General features: G+C 44.7%; 1 protein-coding gene across 1 annotated transcript in view; it reads right to left on the bottom strand.

Annotated features, from left to right (window-relative positions):
• lama1 (laminin, alpha 1) overlaps nucleotides 1-24,960 on the bottom strand; it is a 305,305-nt gene extending 280,345 nt beyond the window's left edge. The window contains exon 1 of the mRNA XM_087986673.1: nucleotides 24,844-24,960. Coding sequence (XP_087842799.1) covers nucleotides 24,844-24,937 — 94 coding nt within the window. The 5' untranslated portion in view covers nucleotides 24,938-24,960. The remainder of the gene's footprint in view (nucleotides 1-24,843) is intronic.
• Between the last annotated feature and the right edge of the window lie 326 nt (nucleotides 24,961-25,286).

A 25,286-nucleotide genomic window follows, 5' to 3' on the forward strand; every position in this document is an offset into this window, starting at 1 on the left:
TATCTTGCACACAAGTAATTGGTGGCATCAGTGTACTCTACCCAACGAATAACTGCTAATCACTCAACGCTCACGGCATTTGTATGCTCTACTTGAAACTTGTTCGTGGCTCCCAGGAGGGTAGCAGAAATGTGTAAGAGATGTCACTGAAGCATCTCTAAAGACTTCAACCCATGGCAGCCCCTGGCTTGTGATCGACCAAACCGAAGCAGGTCCATTTCGGATGAGAGAATATCAGGAATACCGAGGGGCAAAGTCAAGGCCTCGGAGGGAATGCACAATCCTTCAAACACTTAATGGTAAGGTCCTAGTGAGTGTTGCTGAACAATGAGACTTTGGAGCGCAGGTTCATAACTCCTTGAAATTGGAGTCTCAGGTAGATAGGATAGTGAAGAAGGCGTTTGGTATGCTTTCCTTTATTGGTCAGAGTACTGAGTACAGGAGTTGGGAGGTCATGTTGCGGCTGTACAGGACATTGGTTAGGTCACTGTTGGAATATTGCGTGCAATTCTGGTCTCCTTCCTATTGGAAAGATGTTGTGAAACTTGAAAGGGTTCAGAAAAGATTTACAAGGATGTTGCCAGGGTTGGAGAGTTTGAGCTGTATGGAGAAATTGAACAGGCCCCTGGGGCTGTTTTCCCTGGAGAGTTAGAGGCTGAGGTTAAAATATCATGAGGGGCATGGATAGGATAAATAGACAATGTATTTTCCCTGGGTGGGGGAGAACTAGGTTTAGGGTGAGAGGGGAAAGATATAAAAATGTCCTAAGGAGCAACTTTTTCCACACAGAGGGTGGTGCGTGTATGGAATGAACTGCCAGAGAAAGCGGTGGATGCTGGTACAATTGCAACATTTAAAAGACATTTGGATGGGCATATGGGTAGATTAGATTAGCTTTCCTACAGTGTGAAAACAGGCCCTTCGGCCCAACAAGCCCACACCGACCCTCCGAAGAGTAACCCACCCAGACCCATTTCCCTCACTTAGAGCGATATGGGCCAAATGATGGCAAATAGGACTAGATTGGTTTGGGATATCTGGTCAGCATGGACGAGTTAGACCAAAAGGTCTGTTTCTGTGCTGTAAATCTCTATGACTCTAAGTCATCTGCCCAGCCCTCCAAGCACAGCCTGCCTGCATTTGGCTGAGGATAGTGATGGTTCACTGGATTTATCAGCCATCATGGAACTCATCAAACTGAAACAGAAGAACGTCATCTCTGATCACAAGTAGCAGCCGAAGAATGTTATATCCTCAGACAACAATATCAGTTTCCCAATTTTCAAAATGCCAAATCTAAAACCATAATCCATATATCCTTGGACGTTCTCTCCCTGCCTCTGGCCTCTAGCCCTCTGATGCATAATCTTGTGCACAGCTCTCTTCCTGTCAGCCATGAAATATAAATTGGCCCAGCCCCTTGAATCCACCACCCGCCCCTTCTTATCCATCCCTTCTCCCATTGTTTTTCTCTGTGTGTTCCTTTTAGAACACCTTCAAAGTGGACAAAATGCCGGGATGCAAATGCAAGGCTGGCCCACAGAGCTTGTGGTGTCCTTCCCCTCATGGCTCCTTAAGGAAGTAGAAAACAATGTGGTATCTGCCTGATGGCAGAAGAACAACACAGGAGGCCAACCATCCTGGTCAAAGGGGCCTAAGATTGTTTGGTAGGTGCCTGTTTTGCAGATGCCAATAGCCCAATCCCTACTTCAAATGTGTACACCCTGCTGCCTGTTTGTTACTATGGGCAACTGGTATTCTGTGTGGAAGAAGAGCCTGCTGTAATGGACTCCCATGCATCCGTTAGTTTCTGAACAACACATCATCCAGGCCAATTGACTAATTCTTATCTTCAGGTCCTCAGGATTGTGGATTACTTACTTCCATCCAATGGCTACTAAATCTATTGCATGATTTGTATGCAAAGGGAAGGTTATAAAGTGTTGGCCAACTGTTTTGGTTGTATGCACATACCCTCAAATTCCTCGATTTCACATCTGCTTACTTCTGACAGTCTCTCAATTTATTTAATGCCTGATAGTCTTCCAGTTCAGCGAATCACATTTGACCTGCTCAGGGACGTGTACACCAGCTGGGCTGAGAGTTTAGTATCAGGTCTAAGACTGACATGACTTGCCCAATGGAGCTGGTTTGGAGTGATTTGCGTTTCAGTGTCGGGCAGGTTGGATTGGGAGACACCAATTTGCCACAGTCTTACCAGACTGTAAGGCTGCTCTTTTACTTAAAAAGAGAGCCAACCAGCACCATTTAACCTGAGAGTTACCACACATGAGGTGAGGGGAGAGTTTGATGTGGTAACCTCAGCTGGTGCAGGAAGTGACCCTGCACACGTGGCATCATGCAGCTCCATAAGCTAACAATCCAAGCTAACCAACCTCTTATTGGGAGAGGGTGGGAATGTCAGTAATAAATTGCTGGAGGAATTCAGCAGCTATCATTTTTGAATCAGTTTTCTTGCCACCAGATTTGAAGGATCCTGTCCCCAAAGGCATCAGAGCTGCCACGTCGCCAGTGCTTTGAGATGCCCGCTGTAGGTGGCCCACATAATTGCTGATTTATATCGTACAGGAATGCGTTATACCGTCCAACATATTCAACTGTAGGTACCTTCGTCAGAATTACTGGAATCCATTTGTAATATATTTCACTGCTTTCATTGTCAGGCTGTCACACAACTCTGGCAGGAGACCATTCTAACAGGCGATTCTCTAACTACTTTGCTACAATCATTCACATACAAAGTCAAACAATGGCATCATTCTGTGTTGTGTCTCCAGGCTGTGAAAATCTTCTCAGAATGTGGGTGACCCTCGCACTCAGTCACTCAGCCAAGCTTTCTCTCTCACCCCATAGCGAAAAACTGGCTCACTTCACCCAAATTACAAAACGTGACGCCAATGTAACAAATAGTCTCATTATGACAAAAAAGTGAGAAAATTAACTCTCAACGTGGAACCAAAAGGTAAGAGCACACATCAGTGGAGGGAATTATAATATGAATCCGTAGCTGAGAGACCAAGATTTTCAGAACTGCAAAACATCCCAGTAATTTGGAAAGTTTTGCATTTCTATACAGACACCGTCTTTTCAAGACTGCATACACACTGGAGGAATTATTATTCTAATTACAAAGTGGCAGATATTAACGCACGTGAACACGAGATTAATTCCAGTCACAAAAACCCCCGAGGAGTCAGAACTCTTATCTTTTCTTTCCAGGAGTCTCACTTGTGGGTTTTATGTAAATACAGTGAGCGAAAGCTGGACCTATACTCGCACAAACAATGAGAAGGATCACAGATCAAACCAGTCTGACTTGCAGCACAGTCAACAGGGGCAGATAAGCAAATCCCAAACTCTTCAATTCATTAAAGGAATCATTTTTGAAACGCTGTCAGGTTTAAAATGTTGCCTTCAACTAACATTTCGTTTGGGAGCCTTTGGATCCAATGAAGTTGGTAACAAGGGACATTTGACACTCCAGGTTATTGAGTCAAGAATACAACAAAGTGTCTAGCTTTTAAGATCTTTCTTTTCCGATTTCCTAACATTCACTGGCTCTCTTGAAGGCACAGTCTTTCGCTGGGGTAAAATTTCAGTCATCAGCCACTTTCCGATACTCTGTTCATGTGGCAAACGCATTAGTATAACAACAAGCACCTCTAATATTACTCAGCCAGTGAGACTGAATGTTTAAAGACGCATAGATTCCCCAGAAGCATGAAAGCAGTGAATGCACACAGTTAGTGCCATCTTTGAATCATATAAAAATGATTTGAATGCAAATAGCGGAGGTATGGTTAGTAAGTTTGCAGATGGTACCAAAATTGGTGGCATAGTGGACAGTGAAGGAGGTATACTCAGAGTACAGCAGGATCTTGATTGGATGGGTCAATGGGCTGAGGAGTGGCAGATGGAGTTTAATTTAGATAACTGTGAGATGCTGCACTTTAGTAAGGCAAACCAGTGCGGAACTTATACACTTAACAGTATGGCCGCACTGAACAGAGACCAAAGGGCACAGGTGCATAGTTCCTTGAAAGTGGAGTTGCACGTAGACAGGGTGGTAAAGGTGGTGTTTGGCATGCTTACTTTCATTGGTCAGTGCACGGACTATAGGAGTTGGATGTCATGTTGCAGCTGTACAGGACATTGGTGGGGCCACTTTTACAGTACAGCATGCAATAGGAAGGATGTTGTTAAACTTGAAAGGGTGCTTAATAGATTAACGAGGATGTTGCCATGATTGGAGGGTGTGAGCTATAGGGAGAGGCTGGAGACGTTGAATAGGCTGGGGATTTCTTTGCTCTGGAGCTTCAGAGGCTGAGGTGTGACCTTACAGAGGTGTATAAAATCATGGGGGGGCATGGATAGTGTAAATAGCCAAGGTCTTTTACCCAGGATAGGGGGAGTCCAAAGGTTTAAGATGAGAGGGGAAAGATTTAAAAGGGACCTAAGGGACAACGTTTTCACGCAGAGGGTGGTACATGTATGGAATGAGCTGCCAGAGGAAGTGGTGGATGCTGGTACAGTTACAACATTGAAAACATATCTGGATGTGTATAGGAATAGGGAGGGTTTAGAGGGATATGGGCCAAACGTTGGGAAAAGGGACCAAGTCAGATTGGGATGTCTGGTCAGCACGGACTGAAGGGTCTGTTTCTGTGCTGTATAACCCTATGAATGGTTAATTCAAAAATTAGATTCCTTTAGATTAGATTATTTAGTGTGGAAACAGGCCCTTCAGCCCAACAAGTCCACACTGACCCTCCGAAGAGCAACCCACCCAGACCCATTCCCCTACATTTTCACTTAACACTACAGGCAATTTAGCAAGGCCAATTCACCTAACCTGCACATTTTTGGACTGTGGGAGGAAACCGGAGCACCCGGAGGAAACCCACGCAGACACAGGGAGAATGTGCAAACTCCACACAGTCAGTTGCCTGAGGCGGGAATTGAACCTGGGTCTCCGGCGCTGTGAGGCAGCAGTGCTAACCACTGTAAAAATATACTTCATTCACAAAAGTATCTTTATATATACATACGCAGTCCCTAAAGCAGTTCTGGTCTGTACAGTAGCATATGATGAAACAAACTGGAGTTTGACTCAGTCCAGCAAACTAACCCGAAGCGTTTCTTGCTTGTATAAGACTATATTTCAATAATTTAATGTTAAGCAGTGATTCGAAGGCCTTCAGCGCCGTCTTTGAAGCTTCACTGCTCCTGTAGTCCCTTTAGCAAAGGCTTCTTGTGGCACAGTGGTATTGTCCCTACCTGTGAGCCAGGAGGCCTGAGCTCAAGTCCCACCTGTTTCAGCGGTGTGTAGTAATAATAATAATAATAATAATAATAATAATAATAATAATATACAGCCACTGCTCCAACTCTACCTTCACCTCCGTATTCAGATGAGCTCGCTGTATTGTGAGAAGGATAGGTGGTACAATTAACCTGGTAGTTTAGAATAAGGAAATTATTCTAAAGCTCACACAGCAGCAGATGAGGATGTCAATAAATTGATGAAATAGCTGCGGGGGTGGGTGCAAGCAAAAACTCCCTGGCTTAAAACCCAACATCTAATCACTAAAGCACACAAGCCAAAACCTACTTAAGCTTCTGTAATGCTCATTAGTAACATTCAGCATGTAAAAAAAATTATCCAAGTTTTTCTTTTTATTTTGGCATTCCACAGATTATGCAATGCATAATGTGCACTCAAACAGATATTGATGGACACACACCTGCTCATACACAGGCAGCCACACACTCAAACACACGCACACTGATGCACGCATTCATACACACAGAAACATCAAAAACAGGAGCAGGAGTAGACTGTTCAGCCCTTTGAGCCTGCACCATTATTAAAATGATCCCAACTGATCAACCAATTCAATACCCTGTTTCCGCTTTCTCCCCATACCCTTTGGATTAGTGGTGCTGGAAAAGCACAGCAGTTCAGGCAGCATCCGAGGAGCAGTAAAATCCACGTTTCGGGCAAAAGCCCTTCATCAGGAATACAAGCAGAGTGCCTGCAGGGTGGAGAGATAAATGAGAGGAGGGTGGAGGTGGGGAGAAAGTAGCATAGAGTACAATAGGTGAATGGGGGTGGGGATGAAGGTGATAGGTCAGGGAGATGGGTGGAGTGGATAGGTGGAAAGGAAAATAGGCAGTTAGGAAAGGTCATGGGGACAGTGCTGAGCTGGAAGTTTGGAACTGAGGTGAGGTGGGGGAAGGGGAAACGAGGAAACTATTGAAGTCCACATTGATGTCCTGGGGTTGAAGTGTTCCGTGGCGGAAGATGAGGCGTTCTTCCTCCAGGCATCAGCAGAGTGGGAGGGGGAGTTGAAATGTTGGGTCAGAGAGCTATGTGGTTGATTGGTGCAGGTGTCCTGGAGATGTTCCCTAAAGCGCTCTGCTAGGAGGCATCCAGTCTCCCCGATGTACAGGAGACCGCAGAAGGAACAACGGATACAATAAATGATATTGGTGGATGTGCAGGTAAAACTTTGATGGATGTGGAAGGCTCCTTTAGGGCCTTGGATGGAGGTGAGGGAGGAGGTGTGGGCGCAGGTTTTGCAATTCCTGGGGTGGCAGGGGAAGGTGCCAGGATGGGAGGGTGGGTTGTAGGGGTGCGTGGGCCTGACCACGTAGTCACGGAGGGAATGGTCTTCGCGGAAGGCAGAAAGGGGTGGGGAGGGAAATATATCCCTGGTGGTGGGGTCTGTTTGGAGGTGGCGGAAATGTCTGTGGATGATTTGGTTTATGCGAAGGTTGGCAAGGTGGAAGGTGAGCACCAGGGGCGTTCTGTCCATGTTACAGTTAGAGGGGTGGGGTCTGAGGGTGGAAGTTCAGGATGTGGACGAGATGCGTTGGAGGGCATCTTTAACCATGTAGGGAAGGAAATTGTGGTCTCTAAAGAAGGAAGCTATTTGGTGTGTTCTGTGGTGGAACTGGTCCTTCTGGGAGCAGATACGGTGGAGAGGGAGGAGGAATTGGGAATACTGGATGGCATTTTTGCAAGAGGTAGGGTGGGAAGAGGTGTAATCCAGGTAGCTGTGGGAGTCGGTGGGTTTGTAAAAAATGTCGGTGTCAAGTCAGTCGTCATTAGTGGAGATGGAGAGGTCCTGGAAGGGGAGGGAGGTGTCAGAGATGGTCCAGGTAAATTTAAGGTCAGGGTGTAATGTGTTGGTGAAGTTGATGAATTACTCAATCTCTTGCGGGATCACGAGGTGGCGCCAATGCTGTCATCAATGTAGCAGAGGAAGAAGTGGGGAGTGGTGCCGGTGTAATTATGGAAGATGGACTGTTCTACATAGCCAACAAAGAGGCAGACATAGCTGGGGCCCATACGTGTGCCCATGGCTACCCCTTTGGTTTGGAGGAAGTGGGAGGATTCGAAGGAGAAATTGTTAAGGGAGAGGACCAGCTCTGCCAAACGAATGAGTGTGTCGGTGGAAGGGTACTGTTGGGAACGTCGGGAGAGGAAAAAACGGAGGGCTTGGAGGCCCTGGTCATGGTGGATGGAGGTGTAGAGGGACTGGATATCCATGGTGAAGATGAGGCATTGGGGGCCAGGGAAACGGAAGTCTTGGAGGAGGTAGAGGGCATGGGTGGTGTCTCAAACGTATGTGGGGAGTTCCTGGACTAGGGGGGATAGGACAGTGTCGAGGTAGGTAGAAATGAGTTCAGTGGGGGAGGAGCATGCTGAGACAATGGGTCGGCTGGGGTGGTCAGGCTTGTGGATCTTGGGAAGGAGGTAGAACTGGGCAATGCGGGGGTTCCTGGACTAGGAGGTTGGAGATCTCCTGAGGTGATGAGGTTCTGTGTAGTCTGGGAGATGACGGTTTGGCGATGGGGTGGGGGGGGGGTGTGGGTGGGGCGGGTGGGTTCATGGTCGAGAATCTACATCTAACTCTTTCTTCAAAACATTCCACGTTTTAACTGCAGCTATTTTGTGTGCTAGAGAATTTCACACGATGAAGAAATTGCTCATCTCAGTCTGAAATGGCCTCCCCTCTATCTACCGACACTAACTTCTGGTTCCACTCATGGGGTCTGGTCATGGGGAACAGCCTTCCTTCATTCCTCAGAGAAGGAGAACAATCTACACATAATACTTCTTCTATGGTCTCACCAAGACCCTGAACAATTACAGCAAGATATCCCTGCTCCTGTCCTCAAATCCTCTTGCTAAGAAAGCCAACATACCTTTTAGCCTTCTTCACCATGTGCCGTACCTTAATGCTTACTTTTAGAATCTGGTATATGATTGGTGCAATCTCATTGGTGCAAACCACTATTCCCAATCTATCGTCATTCAGATTTGACTTCCTGTTTTTGCTCCCAAAGCAGTTAACATCACATTTATCCACATTATACTTCATCTGCATGCATTGCCTACTCACTCAACTTGGAGAAAGTGAGGTCTGCAGATGCTGGAGATCAGCGTTGAGAGTGTGTTGCTGGAAAAGTACAGCTGGTCAGGCAGCATCCGAGGAGCAGGAGAGTCGACGTTTCAGGCATAAGCCCTTCATCAGGAATCAAGGGCTCTGGCCAGAAACGTCGACTCTCCTGCTCCTCGGATGCTGCCTGACCAGCTGTGCTTTTCCAGCAACACGCTCTCCACTCAGCTTGTCAAAATCACACTGAAGTATCTCTGCATTCGACTCACAGTTTAGCCTCCCACCCAACTTTGTGTCATCTCAAATGTGGAGCTAATACATTTAGTTCCATTTAATATATCTAGATCATTAATATAGATCACGTGAATAGGTAAGTTCCAAACACTGATCCCTGCGTCTCCCACTGGTCACACGTTTGTACCTACTCTTTGCTTTCTGTCTACCAACCAAATCCCAATCCATGTCAACACATCATTGCCAATCCCATAAGCTTCACTTTTACATGCTACATCTCTTATATGAGATCTTATTGAAAGCCTTCTGAGAGTCCAAATAAACCACATCCACTAGCTCCCACTCATCAACTCTACCCATTATATCCTCGAAAAATTCCAGTAGATTTGAAAAGCATGATTTCTCTTTTTAAGTCCATAATCGTCGATAGCACAGCTGGGAGAGAATTAGCATTTTCCAGTCCTAGTCCACGTCAAGAAGACAGCAGAAAGTGGGAAAAGCAATTACCCGGCCGCTCAACAGGCAAGTCACAAACCATCGACTCCAGACCGGTTCCATTTTTATGATTTGATTCTCTGTGAGAAAGCACCCTCACATGACAGGACAGGCTCGTTTTTAGGATCAAGAAATCAGAAAATGGAATAGGTAAAACAGTGAAGACAATTCATTTACAATGCCACCAAAATTTAATGGGAAGTAAACTTCACCAAAAATATGCAATTATGACCAAATGAAAATTGTGAGCAGACCATTTCATCCTTCAAGCTTGTTCCTCCATTTTATAAAATCTTGACAGACATGTGTGTCAAATTTCACATTCGCCTTTAACCCCTGGTAATAGTTAATTCCCTTGCCTAACAAAACTGTATCCTCTGCCATCTTAAAAATGTCAATGACACTGCCTCCTCTGAGGCAGAAGGCTGTATCATACATTTTTTTTTGGTTTAAGTGTGAATTGCGTCAAGATCTTTGGCGGGCTTTCTCATCGTATCTTGCCAAACGTGCCTCATCAATTAGGAGAAGGTGAGGACTGCAGATGCTAGAGATCAGAGTCAAAAAGTGTGACGCTGGAAAAGCACAGCAGGTCAGGCAGCATCTGAGGAGCAGGAGACTCGATGTTTAAGGTGAATGGTCTTTCTGATGAAGGGTTGATGCCCGAAACATCGACTCTCCTGTCCTTGAATGCTGCCTGACATACTGTTTTCCCAGCACTGTACTTGTTGACTGTGCCTCATCAATGACCTATCCTGACCCTCCTGTCCAATTGCAGCCCAACCTTACCACACACCATTTTCGGAACGACTCGGCTATCCCGGAATTCACCAGCATCCCTTCCACCCGTGCCATCTATGAAAGCCAGACTCTTGCCCAGGTACAGTCTGAAAGTGCACCCAGGCAAGCACTACCAATCTAGCGTTGCCCTGCATGGTTCCTGATATTTGTCCCAGGCATAATAGACCAGGGGGAAGTTGGCAGCCCATTTCGCAAGCAGGGACTTAGATGTCCTGCTGAATGGAGGGTGGGACTTTGCCCTCCTCCAGGTCCTTTAGTAGAGGCCACGACACCTGACCATGGTCAGAGGGTGCCACGCAGCGTAGAGCTGTCGCAGCCACCTGTAGAAATGCCCGGCACTGTAGGAAAAAGATCAGAGATAATTTAGCAGTACCCCTACATATAAACCTTCCTACAGGGAAACACACTAAAGTTCACCCATGAAGGTACCTGCGAGCAGTACTGGCCATCTTCAGAAGAATATATTAGCCAGGGAGGAACTGCAGTACAAAACGATGGGGTGGTGCAGCTCCAGTAATACCAAATACATTCAACATCGTTCAGGACAAAGTAGCCCGCTTGAATGGTACCACATCCACAAATATCCATTCCCCTCCACCACTGACAGTCAGTAGCAGCAGAGTGGGCCAGCTACAAAACAGACTGCAGAAATTCACCAAGGCTCCTCAGAGAGCACAGCATCTTCCAAACTCATAATCACTCCCTTCTACAAGGGAAAGGGCAGAAAATACATGCGAATACCACCACTTGCAAGTTTCCTTCCAAGCTGACTTGGAAACATATCGCTGTTTCTTCACTGTCACTGGCTCAGATTCCAGAAGTCTAGCCCTAAGGCATGGTGAGACTACCTACAGCACATGGACTGCAGCTGTTTAAGAAGGCAGCTCACCACCACCTTCTCAAGGGCAGCTGATGATCAGTAACAAATGCTAGTCTATCAGTAACCCCCACACCCCCTGAGTGAATAAAAAGTGCCTCTGATAAGCATTTCCTACTCCAATTAAATATCAACATTGAATTTGGCTTACATTTGAAAGTACAAAAAGAAAAGAAAGTATGGTATCCATTAATGGTTCCCTATTGATTAAATGGTAGCCTACCCAATCACTGGCAAAGTTCACTTCTTGGGAAGGGGAGCAAAGAACAAACTAATTTTAGTGTAGCTTTTGGGAGATTCTCCTAAACACAACCAATTGTGCAAACTTCAAGGATTGTGTTTACCCAGACTAGTTAATGTCAAAGTAATCACTCTGTCCGACAATGTGTTACAATGTTCTCAAGAAAGCCAGACTCTTGCCCAGGTACAGTCTGAAAGTGCACCCAGGCAAGCACTACCAATCTAGGGTTGCCCTGCATGGTTCCTGATATTTGTCCCAGGCATAATAGACCAGGGGGAAGTTGGCAGCCCATTTCGCGAGCAGGGACCTAGATGTCCTGCTGAACATGGGGAGGGAGCTAACATTTTTAGCCATCACAAAAGGCCAATCACTTTACACATTCTACAATTCCTGTAAACTTTTCGTTCATCCTATCTTAAACAAAACAAATTCACTACTCTGTATAATAATCCCTGCTTCCACTGCCCTGCACTCTACCCATTGACTGACATATTTCTCTCTCCACAGATGCTGCCAGACCTGCGGAGTTTCAGACCTTTCTGCTGGTATTTTACTATCCTATACATGTCTAGTGACTGTCTCTTGTCCAAGCTCAAATTCATGATCTTGTCCTTTGCTTGTGTCTTTCTTGATCTAATGTCTTTCTTGATCTAATTTACCCACTCTCTTGAGGAATTTGTTTTGAAAACTATCAATCATGTACAACATTAACATCCTGAATACCTGCAGTGTCTCCTTGCATCATAAATTTCCAATTCTACTCTTCGTAACTCCTAAAAGTGCAGAACTGCACAAGGCACACCAGGTCAATGTGTTTCTCAAAAATAATGTTTGCCATTTTACGGATGAGGTGCAACGCTCTATCAGTTCATGTCCTTTTCTCGCTAACATCTCAAATCCCTGTCCTGGGTTATTTCCTGTAACTTATGCTCCCACTATTTGTTTCCCCTTTTCCAGCTTTGCGACTTTCCGATTCACAAACTGGAATCTGATTTCGGGTTTATTTAACGTCTCATTTTATTTGCAATAGTTAGAAAATCCAAATTTAGCTGTGATGCAGCCTGAAAGACATGCATTTCAGTGAGAAATCATCCGAAATAGTGCACACCTGGATCATACTTATCCAACATGAATAATAATTAGAAGCTTTAAGGTAGAGCAGACTGAACCTTTTAGGTATAAATGTCAATACTAACTGGACAACTTTCTGTCAAAAATCTTAACTCCCTCTCAAGTCACAAAGCTAGTTACTAATGACTAGCATTTACATGCTGAAAGTTACTGAGTGAATTATATTGATGTAATCATCAAATCAAGTTATAAACTTTGAAAAGTAGGACAGTTATCCACCAAGTATTTTTCCTCAAAATATTTACATATCCTTTCAAATATTCAAAGATCAGTGAATATTACTCAGTACCAACTATACAGAGTAATAGAGGTTTACAATACAGAAAAAGGCCATTCAGCCCATCAAATGAATGCCTATCTCAAACACTGAACTATTGTAGCTTAAAAATGTGTTGCTGGAAAAGCGCAGCAGGTCAGGCAGCATCAAAGGAGCAGGAGAATCGACGTTTCGGGCATAAGCCCTTCTTCAGGAATGAGGAGGGTGCGCCAAGCAGGCTAAGATAAAAGGTAGGGGGGAGGGACTTGAGGGAGGGGCGTTGGGAATACGATAGGTGGAAGGAGGTTAAGGTGAGGGTGATAGGCCGGAGAGGGGGTGGGGATGCAGAGGACGGGAAGAAGATTGCAGGTCAAGAAGGCGGTGCTGAGTCTGAGGGTTGGCACTGAGAAAAGGTGGGGGGAGGGGAAATGAGAAAGCTGGAGAAATCTGCATTCATCCCTTGTGGTTGGAGGGTTCCTAGGGGGAAAAGGAGGCGCTCTTCCTCCAGGCGTCGTGTTGCTATGGTCTGGCGATGGAGGAGGCCAAGGACCTGCATGTCTTTGGCGGAGTGGGAGTGGAAGTGGGAGTTAAAGTGTTCAGCCACGGGGTGGTTGGGTTGGTTGGTGCGGGTGTCCCAGAGGTGTTCTCTGAAACGTTCCGCAAGTAGGCGGCCTGTCTCCCCAATGTATAGGAGGCTACATCGGGTGCAGCGGATGCAGTAAATGATGTGTGCGGAGGTGCAGGTGAATTTGTGACAGATATGGAAGAATCCCTTGGGGCCTTGGAGGGAAGTGAGTGGGGAGGTGTGGGCGCAAGTTTGCATTTCTTGCGGTTGCAGGGGAAGGTGCCGGGAGTGGAGGTTGGGTTGATGGGGGGGGGGGGGGTGGATCTGACAAGGGAGTCGCGGAGGAAGTGGTCTTTCCGGAACGCTGATAGGGGTGGGGAGGGAAATATATCCTTGGTGGTGGGGTCTGTTTGGAGGTGGCGGAAATGACGAAGGATGATACGATGTATCTGGAGGTTGGTGGGGTGGTAGGTGAGGACCAGTGGGGTTCTGAGTTGGTGGCGATTGGAGGGGCGGGGTTCAAGGGCGGAGGAGCGGGAAGTGGTGGAGATGTGGTGGAGAGCATCGTCAACAACGTCTGAGGGGAAATTACGGTCTTTGATGAAGGAGGTCATCTGGGTTGTTTGATTTTAACCCACTGAACTATTGTAGTCTGATTTCCCAGCACTTGACCCATAGCCTTGTATGTTTTGGCACTACAAGTGCACAGCTAGGGTTTCTGCCTCTCCCACCCTTACAGGCAGTGAGTCCCAGATTCCCACCATTATCTGGGTGAAAATCTTTTCCTCGCATTCCCTTTAAATCTCGTGTCCCTTACCTTAAATCTACATCTGCCTGATCCCTCCATCAAGAGGAAAAGCTCTTTTCTGTCTACCATATCTAAAGCCCTCATAACGTTATACATCTCACTCAAGTTCTCCTTTACTGTCCTCTGCTACAAAGGAAACAACCCCAGTCCAAGGCTGATACACATTAGCTCTCCAAGGGCTTCTGGCTTTCCACCTGAGATGTTGATTGGTGTCGACCACTGCTCTCCCTTGTTTGTTCACTTTGTGGGGGTCAATTAAAAGGAGTTTGGAGGTCTTTATACATCCAGGGCCATCAGGCCTTGAAACATTTACATTGCAACAGAGACAAGCAATAGACTTCATCCTTGGTTTTGTTGCTAATAGGATAGCATTCCCACTACTGTCAAAGGAACACCATTAATAGAAACTGGCGTTTGATCCTCACAATATTTTTTCAATAATAAAAGTCAGTATTACACGTTGTTAATTCTTAATGCAGATGACACCAAAATTGGATGTGTAGTGGACAGCGAAGAGGGTTACCTCAGATTACAACAGGATCTGGACCAGATGGGCTGATAAGTGGCAGATGGAGTTTAATTCAGATAAATGTGAGGTGCTGCATTTTGGGAAAGGAAATCTTAGCAGGATTTATACACTTAATGGTAAGGTCCTAGAGAGTATTGCTGAACAAAGAGACCTTGGAGTGCAGGTTCATAGCTCCTTGAAAGTGGAGTCGCAGGTAGATAGGATAGTGAAGGCGGCGTTTGGTATGCTTTCCTTTATTGGTCAGAGTACTGAGTACAGGAGTTGGGAGGTCATGTTTTGACTGTACAGGACATTGGTTAGGCCACTGTTGGAATACTGCATGCAATTCTGGTCTCCTTCCTATCGGAAAGATGTTGTGAAACTTGAAAGGGTTCAGAAAAGATTTACAAGGATGTTGCCAGGGTTGGAGGATCTGAGCTATAGGGAGAGGCTGAACAGGCTGCGGCTGTTTTTCCTGGAACATCGGAGGCTGAGGGGTGACCTTAGAGATTTATAAAATTATGAGGGGCATGGATAGGATAAATAGGCAAAGTCTTTTCCCTGAGGTCAGGGAGTCCAGAACTAGAAGGCATAGGTTTAGAGTGAGGGGAAAGATATAAAAGAGACCTAAGAGGCAACCTTTTCACGCAGAGGGTGGTACGTGTATGGAATGAATTGCCAGAGGAGGCTGGGTGGAGGCTGGTATAATTGCAACATTTAAGAGGCATTTGGATGGGTATATGAATAGGAAGGATTTGGAGGGATATGGGCTGGGTGCTGACAGGTGGGACTAGTTTGGGTTGGGATATCTGGTCGGCATGGACGGGTCGGACCGAAGGGTCTGTTTCCATGCTGTACATCTCTATGACTCTAAATCAAGGGGGAGATGTTGGTAATGTCATTAGATCAGAAATCCAGAGGCCCAAATTTGTGCACTGTGAGCACCAGTTCAAATCCCCACCATGGTATTTGCTGAAAATTTAAACAAAACCAATTGAACAAAATCCAGAACTAAAATCCAGTTTCAGTCATGGTGCCCACAAAACTATTCGTGATTATTGTAACAAACCATCTAGCCCAGCAATGTCCTTTACGGAAGGAAATCCTTACGTAAATGTGGTTGACTCTAAACTGCCTCTGAAACGGCCAACCGAGCCACTCATTTCAAGGGCAGTTGAGGAGAGTAGGCAGTACACACTAGCTATTGCCCATGACACCCACCTTTCACAAAAGAATAAAAACTGTAAATGGTGATTTTTATAATCGGTCTATCCTTTCAATTCTGCTTTGACATCACTTAACACAGAAAAGTCCAAATTAAGATGTACCAGAAAAAGTTGAGAGACGATGGCTAAGGTAGATTGGAATCAAAGATTGGCAGGCAAAGTGAACAAAGAGCTGCCTTCAAAGAGAAGATTACTCGAGTACACTTCAACACATCACCATAAACGATGACAGCAACAGAGAATAAAGAGAATGGAATAATCAGGCTGCCTATCAAATGTTCAGGAGAGATTCCTTGACTTCACAAGCTAAAGTTGTTTTACACAGGTACAAAATCACATTTGTTTGAGGACCAATATGAAACAATTCAGTCAGTTTTTAAGGAGATGTACTGTACATAACTTTCCCCTTATGCAGAAAAGCAGTCACAGTAAAAAAATAGTTGGGATTAAATTGTTAAAATCTGAAGAAAGTTTTATATTCGTTCAATACTGGAATGTATCTAAGGGCTGACATTTCACGACCAGCATATTCCCATGTGCGCCACAGCCTGATGTATAAGGCCATTAATCTGAAACATTGGGCAAGTTCTGCTTCAGAAGATGGTGGTCTTGCCTGCCAGTGAGAGACCCTACGGGAATGTCCACTGCCTGTTTTCAGTTTGGCCCTCTGAACCACAGACCAATCAAGCAGTGGTGAGGCCAGCCACAATTCTCCCTGATGGAATTGGAGCCTCACGGGGTGGAAGTATCCTCAGGTAGAGCTGCCGGACTCTTGTCTTTAGTAGTAACACGGGGGCAGGAGGATCATGAGTTCATAATCCCAGGATCACAGAGACCCAGGCCAGAAGTAACTAATGGCGTTAAGGGTCTTTTTTTTTTAAAATGGGAAGGGGAGTTATAGGGAGCATGATGCAGGGACTCAGCAGTAAGGATACAGCAGGGGTTCTGAGTGGGTTCCCTTTCACTCTCCATGCCAGATCTCTCAATACATCACGGAGTTTCTTCGATCAAGACAAAGCCTTCTCTCACCCATCTCCCCACCCTTCCTGAAGGCTACTCAAGATAGCTGCAGAGTATGTCATGAGATGCCCACCTACAGAGGGTTAACGTATTGTAGATATCTTTTGAAACAACCTGTTCAGAGATATTATGACCCATCTGAATCTGGGCATCCTGGCTCAGAGACAGGGACACTACCACCGCACCACAAGGGGCCCCTTGCAACCAGATTATTATTAACAGCAGATGAGTCCTTGAAATGGCCATTAAGCAGTTATTTAAGGTTCATTAACTGCAGTAAGAGAAGTTCAACTATGGGCCTTCCCACACTAAACCTAATTCTAGTGGAGATGAAAAGGTGGGGGCTGGTGAAGGTTTTGGTGCCATCCTGAATTTCCTCATCCATATGTAACCATCAAAACATCCTCCTTACTCTATCCGAAACAAACAACCACATTTTCCAAACAGCTTCCTGCCCCGCACTGTTCCAGATCAATCTGCGTTTGGTGGCCCCCATTGAATCACAGCCCCCTCTCTCAGTACTTATTCTTCAATCCTGCCACTCTAGGCCTCTGTGCTACTCACAGGCCTTGTGTTTTTCAATTCTGGTTTAAACCAACCCCTTCTATCCCCTCTTCTAACTCTTTCAGGACACTCACTATTTATTTCAAACACTTTTTAAAAAATTCATTCTCAGGATGTGGGCATCTCTGGCTAGGTCAGCATTCATTAGTCATCCTTAACTGCCCATAGGGCAGCTAAGAGTTATACATTGCTATGCATCTAGAATCACATACAGGCCCAGATCAGGTAAGGACGACATAAAGGACATTAATTAACCAGATAGGGTTTCCCCAACAATCGACAATGTTTTCTTAATTCCAGATATTTTTGGTGAATTCAATTCAATCCCACCATTTGCCATGGTGGAATTCAAACCCCTAGTCCCCAGAATATTACCTAGGTCACGAGATTAATAGTTTAGTATAATACCACTAGGCCATCAGCTCCACTTATGGGATGTTTTATGAACTAAAGATGTCAGACAAAAGTGAATCAATACATGAAGGTGTTATTTGCTGGGGCACTGCAAACCATCTGGCTCAAAGTGACATTGTTTTCCTAATAGTTGGTTTTTCTATAACACAATGGTTGTGTTCTTGTGCAACCCCACATTATAGAAAAACCATGCTTCAGAAACAGCGCTTAAAGTGTTGGCAATGTAATCATGTTACAACCAATGCACATTTTTAAGAGTGTGCGCTTTAGAAACAGTGTCCCCAGTTCATCAATCGCCTTATGCTGCCCTGTTGCACACCCAAGCCATGCACCATCCCAATGGGATCCCAAGCTTAACGTAACCTTGGAATCATTTTAGATCTTCTGGTTGACTTGCAACACAAAACAGCAAACAAATGTTTTGTTGTCTGTGGATTCACTGACTGTGACTATCCAACGATCCAAAGGATATCAATGGATCCAAACATTAGGGCTTACGTCCTGCATTGTTTTGAATTCCAAGGTGTAAAATAATAGGACGTTTAAGTTATGGATGCATTTGATTCTGGCTGAGATGGCAATTTTGGAAAGAATTATTTTCTCCCAGGTTTCCACACTAACTCATCTACATCTTGCCAATCCTAAGACATGCCATGAACCAACACCATTGGGCAATGTTTTAAAACCTCATTCTTCACAGAAGTTCTGTTTTTAATGTTCCTTGACGTATGTAAAAGTGGAAAGTTAGGGTGGTTTGATTAAGATAGCTAGAAATGCGCTTACCACAAAAAGGTGAGCATTTTTAAATCACAGTATCAAGACAGCACCAGTGAGTAATTCAATTTTAGCATGACTTGTAAGGATTGTGGAAACCCACGTTGCACTGAACCCAATTTTTCACTTGAAGTTTGCAGTCTTGCTCACCAGTTGCACAATGTGGCAAATGATGCTGAACACAACAGTGCAACTGAGCAGAAACACCAGGCCTGAATTTTTCACTTAGATTCAGCTCCCAAAATCTCTCACTTTTTAAATGGAAACACAATGAATTTAAAAAAAAATGTCAAAGCAAATGTTTGTTTCATTTATTCGTATGGACAACCACTATGCCATGAATTTAAAACAAGTAATTCTCCACTTAAAACATTATTTAAATGCAGGGCTATTTCTCAACTCGATGCTCAACAATAAACCCATTCATTTTTAGGTCCAGATTATTTATTTAAAGACTTAGAGAAAATTAATCTTCCAGATGTCCGAGAGCAAGACTGTGAATTTGTCAAGCAGGAAATGGCACTCACAATGTAAAAGGTTAACAGTTCAAATCCACAACCTATCTTCCAGACTTTTCACTGAAATAGTCACCAATCTGATTACCACAGAAGGGAAGACAGACATTCTTAAAATTTTAATAAAAGTATGGAACTAAAAGCAATTTTTTGGGTCTGCACGGTTAGTCAGAGGCTGCTGTCCCTGGCAGTGTATATTGAAAGGTCAAAGTGAAAAGGGATAAAGGTTGCCAGGGAGGTAAGTATGCATAGGCGGATGATAAAAATGTTCCAAGACCCCAAATGATAATGCAGATCTCTAAGACTTTGAAGATTTTTATGAAAAGGCCACACGTGTAGAAGGTAAAATTTATCATGGTAAGACACAGACAGAAATCAGAGATGAAGTCGCCACTGTCCTATCATTAGAGAGAAGTGGCTGGTCATGGTTTAACCTGTGGGTTGCCACACCTCGGGCAATGGGAGAGGTTGAGAGGAGAAACTTCCATGGCAATGTCAGCCAGTGCAGGAATTGAACCCATGCTGTTGGCATCGCCCTGCATCACAAACCAGCCATCCAGCCAGCTTATCTTTACTGAAGTCCACACAGACAACATCTACCACTCTTCCCTCATCTGTCTTCTTAGAATGCCACCGAGAATAGCCTGGATACTGTATAATGACTTTATCCTGATTGATGAGACCTATTCCACACATTGCCGATGATGTCCAATCTTACTTCCTCTTTCTCTGCTTTCAAAGACTTGTGTATCTCAGAAATAAGAACAGATGTAGGCCATTCAGCCCTTTCCTGATGAAGGGCTTTTGTCCCAAACGTTGATTTTCCTGCTCCTTGGATGCTGCCTGACCTGCTGTGCTGTTCCAGCACCACTCTAAATCTTGACACATTCAGCCCATCAAGTCTGTTCCAATCATGGATGATCTGAACAAAGAACAATACAGCACAGGAATAGGCCTTTCAGCCCAATGGGATTGTGCCAAGATGTAATGCCTTTCTAAATTAAAAACATTATGTCCGTATCCCTCTGTTGCCTGCCTATACATCGATCGGTCAAGATACTGTTGCTATTGTATCCACCTCGACCACCTCCTCTGGCAGTGCATCCTAGGCACTTACCTGCCCTTGTGTAAACAACTTGCCTGTCACATCTCTTTAACTTAACCCCTTTTACCATAAACCTATGTCCCCTAGTAATTAACATTTATAACCTGGGAAAACAACTTTGACTATCCATTTTATCCATCCCTCCCATAATTTTGGGAATGTCACTCATCCTTCGATGTTCAATTGAAAAAAAACCCAACTTTGTCCAATCTCTCCTCGTAGCTAATACCCTTCAATTACATGATTATCCTCAACTCCACTTTCCTGCCTTTTCCTCACAACCCTCCATTCCGCTGCACATTAAAACTGTCCATCTCACTCTTGAACTTACTTAATGATCCAGCCTCTGTGGTAAAGATTCACAAGTCTCAGTGAAGAAATTCCTCCTCTTCTCTGTCTTGAATGTGTGACTCCTCATTCTAAGATTACACCTTCTGGTCTATGGAATACTTTTCTCTTCAATCATTCTGCTTTCAATGGGACTCTATCCTTTCCCTGACTCATGAGGTGCATTCATTTATAACTCAAAGCAATCTGAGACACAAGGTGTGTTTGAGAACTGTGGATATAACACTTTCTGTACAGTTCATTGCAATTTAATCACTTTCTTGCATTTTATTCACTGCCCTCTGCATACTTTAGGAATATTTAAAGAATTGTAGCATTTCTTTTGAAAGGTGGGTCATTCGAGCAAGTTTAATGCAACTGTATTGAGGCCAGATGTCTCAGGAATGTAACAAACGCTAGTTGCTGGAAGTACTAAAGGACTTGGAGAAACTCTATTTGGGGATTAAGAAGCAAATGTATTTCCCCATCACTTGATTCAAATCCAAAATCACGTTCTCGTATATCAGATAGTGCAAGATAATATTCTGTGATTAGATTTTCCCTTCTTTCTTGCTTTTGTGGGATGTGGGAATCGTTCTCATCCCTAACTGGCCTTGAACTGAATAGCTTGTTCAGTCATTTCAGAGGGAAGGTTAACCACATTGTTATTGGTCTCGAGTCACGTGCACAGCAGATCAGGTAAGGATGGCAGATTTCATTCCCTAAAGGGAGTTAGTGAACCAGACAGATTCTAAAAATAACTTGTAACATTTTCATAGTTAACCACTTCCAATACTAAATGTTACATTCCAAACTGTATTAACTAAAGGCAAGGTTCACCAGCTGCCCCTGGTGGGATTTGAACTATTGCCACCACTGCATAGGCTTACCTCTCTAGCGCAGAGACATAACCACCCTGCCACCATATAGGTGTTGCATTTGTTACCCACTCCCAACTCATCTGAAACCAAGAGGGTCACTGAGATACTGCAGAGTTAGAGTTCACCACATTGCTGTGTTTCGGGAGTCACCTGGAACCTGAGCATAGTAAGGGTAACAGAGTTCCTTCCACACAAGGGATCAGGGAAACTGGCATTTTTGCAACCACCCCAATTATTTCCTGTTCATGACGAATAAACTAGCTCCCAATTCCAGACTTATTCATATTTATATTCCTGCTTCAATGATAATTCAGCATTGGACCATCAGTCTGGATGCTGGATAACGAAGCCAGTGATGTTTGGAATACAGCAACCTGTCATGTGGTACGGTGGCTCAGTGGTTGGCTGTGTTGCCTCACAGCACCAGGGGCCAGGGTTCAATTCCAGCCTCAGGCAACTAGCTGTGTGCAGTTTGCACATTTTCCCTGTGTCTGCATGGGCTTCCTCCCACAGTCCAAAGAATTGTGAGCCTGGGTAGCTTAGTCATGGGGAAATATGGGGTGAGAGAGGGGGTGGGATGCTCTTTGGAGAGTCAGTGAGGACTTGATGGGCTGAATGGCCTGTTTCTACACTGTAGGGATTCTACGACCTCCCCAGATACTGGGCTGCAATGCACGAAAACCAAAGGCCTATTCCCAGAGTACTTTAATCAGCCACGGGGACATAAAACATGTCCAATGTCTTCAATTTCTACCTATGAAAACCTCAACATCATCAGCTTACACAATCTCTAATCAGCAACTGAGACCCAAAAGCCCATTTGGTTTGAGCTATGAGGAGAGGTTGAACAGCCTAGGGTTATATTCCCTGGCGAGTCAGAGGCTAAAGGGGGACCTTATTTAGGTTTATAGCATCATGAGGTGCGTGGATAGGGTGAACAACTAAGGTCTTTTCCCCAGGATAGTGGAGCCCAAAACTAGAGAGCATAGCTTTAAGGTGAGAGGGGAAAGTTTTAAAAGAGAACTAAGGGGCACCTTTTTCGCGCAGTGGGTGGTGTGAGTATGCAATGAGCTGCCAGAGGAAATGGTGGAGGCTGGTACAATTACAACATTTAAATGGCATCTGGATGGGTACATGAATAGGAAGGGTTTAGAGGGATGTGGGCAAATGCTGGCAAATGGGACTCGATTGGTTTGGGATGTCGCGTCAGCATGGACGAGCTGGACCGAAGGGTCTGTTTCCGTGCTGTATACCTCAATGGCTCTATAAAATCGCTTATTTTTTTCCTTCACCCAGAAAGTGGTGAGCCTGTGGAATTTGTTACCACAGCAAGCAGTTGAGGCCAAAATATTGTATGCTTTCAAGAAGGAGCTGGATATAGCACTTGAAGCGAAAGGGATCAAAGGATATGAGGGGAAAAATGGGAATAGTTCTCAAGTTGGATGATCAGCCATGATCACAATGAATGGAGCAAACTCGAAGGGCCAAATGGCCTACTTCTGCTCTACTATCTTCCTGCAAAATCACAATTCTCCATTACTGAACCTGAGGTAAAATCCAGCTCCCAGTTCTAAACCAAAACATAAACTGCTGGAGAAACTCAGGAGGGTTGGCAGAATTACCAGAGAGAGAAAAAAAAGATAACATTTGGAGTCCAGTCACTCTTTTCAGGACTGGACTGAAGCCAGAAAACTGCTTTCTCTCCACAGATGATGTGAGTTTCTCCAGCTATTTCTGCTTTTATTTCAGATCTTCAGCACCTGCAATTCTGTGTTTTACTTTATCCCAATTATAAAATTATGTCACTTATTTGGCAACAAATAGACTTCTCCCCCGGGGTAAAATGTCAAATACAGTACCACGGGGCACAGGTATCAAGGAGAAAGTGAGGACTGCAGATGCTGGAGAAAAAAGGGTGGTGCTGGAAAAGCACAGCAAGTCACGCAGCATCCAAGGAGCAGGAGAGTCGACATTTTGGGCGTAAATTTAAGGTGGGGGGGGGGGTGGAATCTTTAAAAGAGATGGGTGAGGCAAGATTTTTTGACAGAGGATGTTACATGCCTGGAACACGCTGCCAGGGGAGACAGTAGAAGCAGATACAATAGCAGTATTTAAGAGGCAGTTAGACAGACACACGAACAGGCAGGGAATAGAGGGATACGGACCATGTGCAGGAAGATGAGATTAGTTTACACGTAGATCATGGTCAGCACAGACATGGTGGGCTGAATGGCCTGATCCAGTGGTACCGTTCTACGCTCAGTGATTGAAAATTGTGGAAGCTTGAGGTGCTTCTGTGAAACTTCAGACAATAAGTAAACCAATTTGCCAAACTATATCGAGAAAGCCAGTGCAGTGACCAGCTGCAATCATACTGGCAGAATAAAAGGATCTATGGGAAGATGATGGAATAACGTGGCCCGGTGGGAACGGGCAGAGGGCTGTTTAAAACATTGGTTCATGAGGAACTCAGAACACACAGGTTAGCGCTGCAAATGATGTTGGCCTTTGTTAAAAATAAACAACAGCGGGAGTAACGGGATTGTAAATGAAATTGTCTTCAGTTCTCCTGGACAGGAAGACAAGTGGGAATGAGTGCGGGAGAGTAACCTGTCTGCATGGCCTTCCCTGATCACTGCAGATGTCAAAACAACTAAACAAAACCTTTGCACAGAGACAGAAGTAATCAAATGCAAGAAAATATTTTGTTACAAAACGCACAATTAATTTGCCTCGTTATCCAAGGGAAGTTTAAATAAAACAATCCAGCTGACTTTATTTTTTAAATTGGGAAGTTCCTCAAAATAGGTGTTTGGAAAAAAAAAAGGATCATATAAGAATGGACCAGTCTCAAAATGTTACCCCTGTTTCTTGGTCTTCAGATGCTGCCAGACCTACTGAGTCCGGACAATCAAAACAGGCAAAGGGAAAAATGGTTTATTTTCACGATAATTTCCGTCCAGAAATGGAGGGAAGGTGTGTGGCAATCGAGTTTTTTTTTGTCATAGTTAGCACATGAATCTGTATATTAACTGACACCCTTTCCCCCCTACCTCACACACACACACACAGATATATTAGCACACACAAATCTTACAGCCACACATGGCTCAAGGATGTTCTTACTGCAACTCTCAGGAGATAAGAGATTTCTCTCAAAAAGAACTGCCAGCAATGTTTAATTATCAACCCCTCAGCAAACTCTGCAACCCCCAACCCCCACAGACTATTCCCGAGGCTGCAAATCATAGAATCACAGAGTAGGGGGAAAAATGTTAAGAATGCTGAAATAAAGAACTCAGAAAGAGTTAGAACTCCTGGCCATCAGCAATCGGAGCGAGAGTTCAGCCACATCACTGAAGAGCAAACACTGCTTTTTGTTTCCTTCACTCCAAATGGGTTACTTTCTCCGGATTGTATTAGCCTTCCTGCCCACGGACGCTCCTGAATTGATCTCACGTAGACTTTTTATTCGAACCTCACGTATTTAAAAGTCAACTTCTTTTAGGGGGAAGAGATTGAGAGTTTATTCCCCCGCACGCACCCCCCCCCCTTTTCTCTCTCTCTCTCTCTCTCTCTGTTCTCACCTTCTGACCTTACTGCTCGGACACTGTGACCCAGCAGTTAGCTCAAAGGGATGTGTGTGTGTGTTTTTGGTCTGATCTGTGCACTTACCTCTCTGCTGAGATTCCGCAGGGACACAAAGGAGTAACAGGAGCACCGTCAGCGGCCACATTCCCTGCAGCTCTCCCACTCTCCTGGGCTGCATCTCCCCGAGGTGCTGTCTGACACCTCCACAATTCACCAGCTCCTTGCAGCCTCTCTCTCTCTCTCTGCACCGTTCCTACTGCAATGTCCCAGCAACTTCTGTCTCTGTTACTCGACCGTCTGAAAAAAAGTTACACTTTTGGACCCACGCCACTTGAGTTCGAGGGGGTGCGTCAAGAGTGCTGCCTGGGGTTTTACCTCCTTGTTTTGCGCTTGCTAATCCTGAAAACAAACAAAAACTGTACGCAGGTTTTTCACATATATAAACAACCATTTGCACATTTTTTTATTTCTTTTTAGCCGAGGTGTCAGATATTGCCAACTGGCTTGTCCCCATCCACTCCCACTCC

This window comes from Chiloscyllium plagiosum, unplaced genomic scaffold, assembly GCF_037043375.1.
Source record: "Chiloscyllium plagiosum isolate Xiang-an unplaced genomic scaffold, Cpla_swu_hap1 HiC_scaffold_4, whole genome shotgun sequence".
NCBI lineage: Eukaryota > Metazoa > Chordata > Chondrichthyes > Orectolobiformes > Hemiscylliidae > Chiloscyllium > Chiloscyllium plagiosum.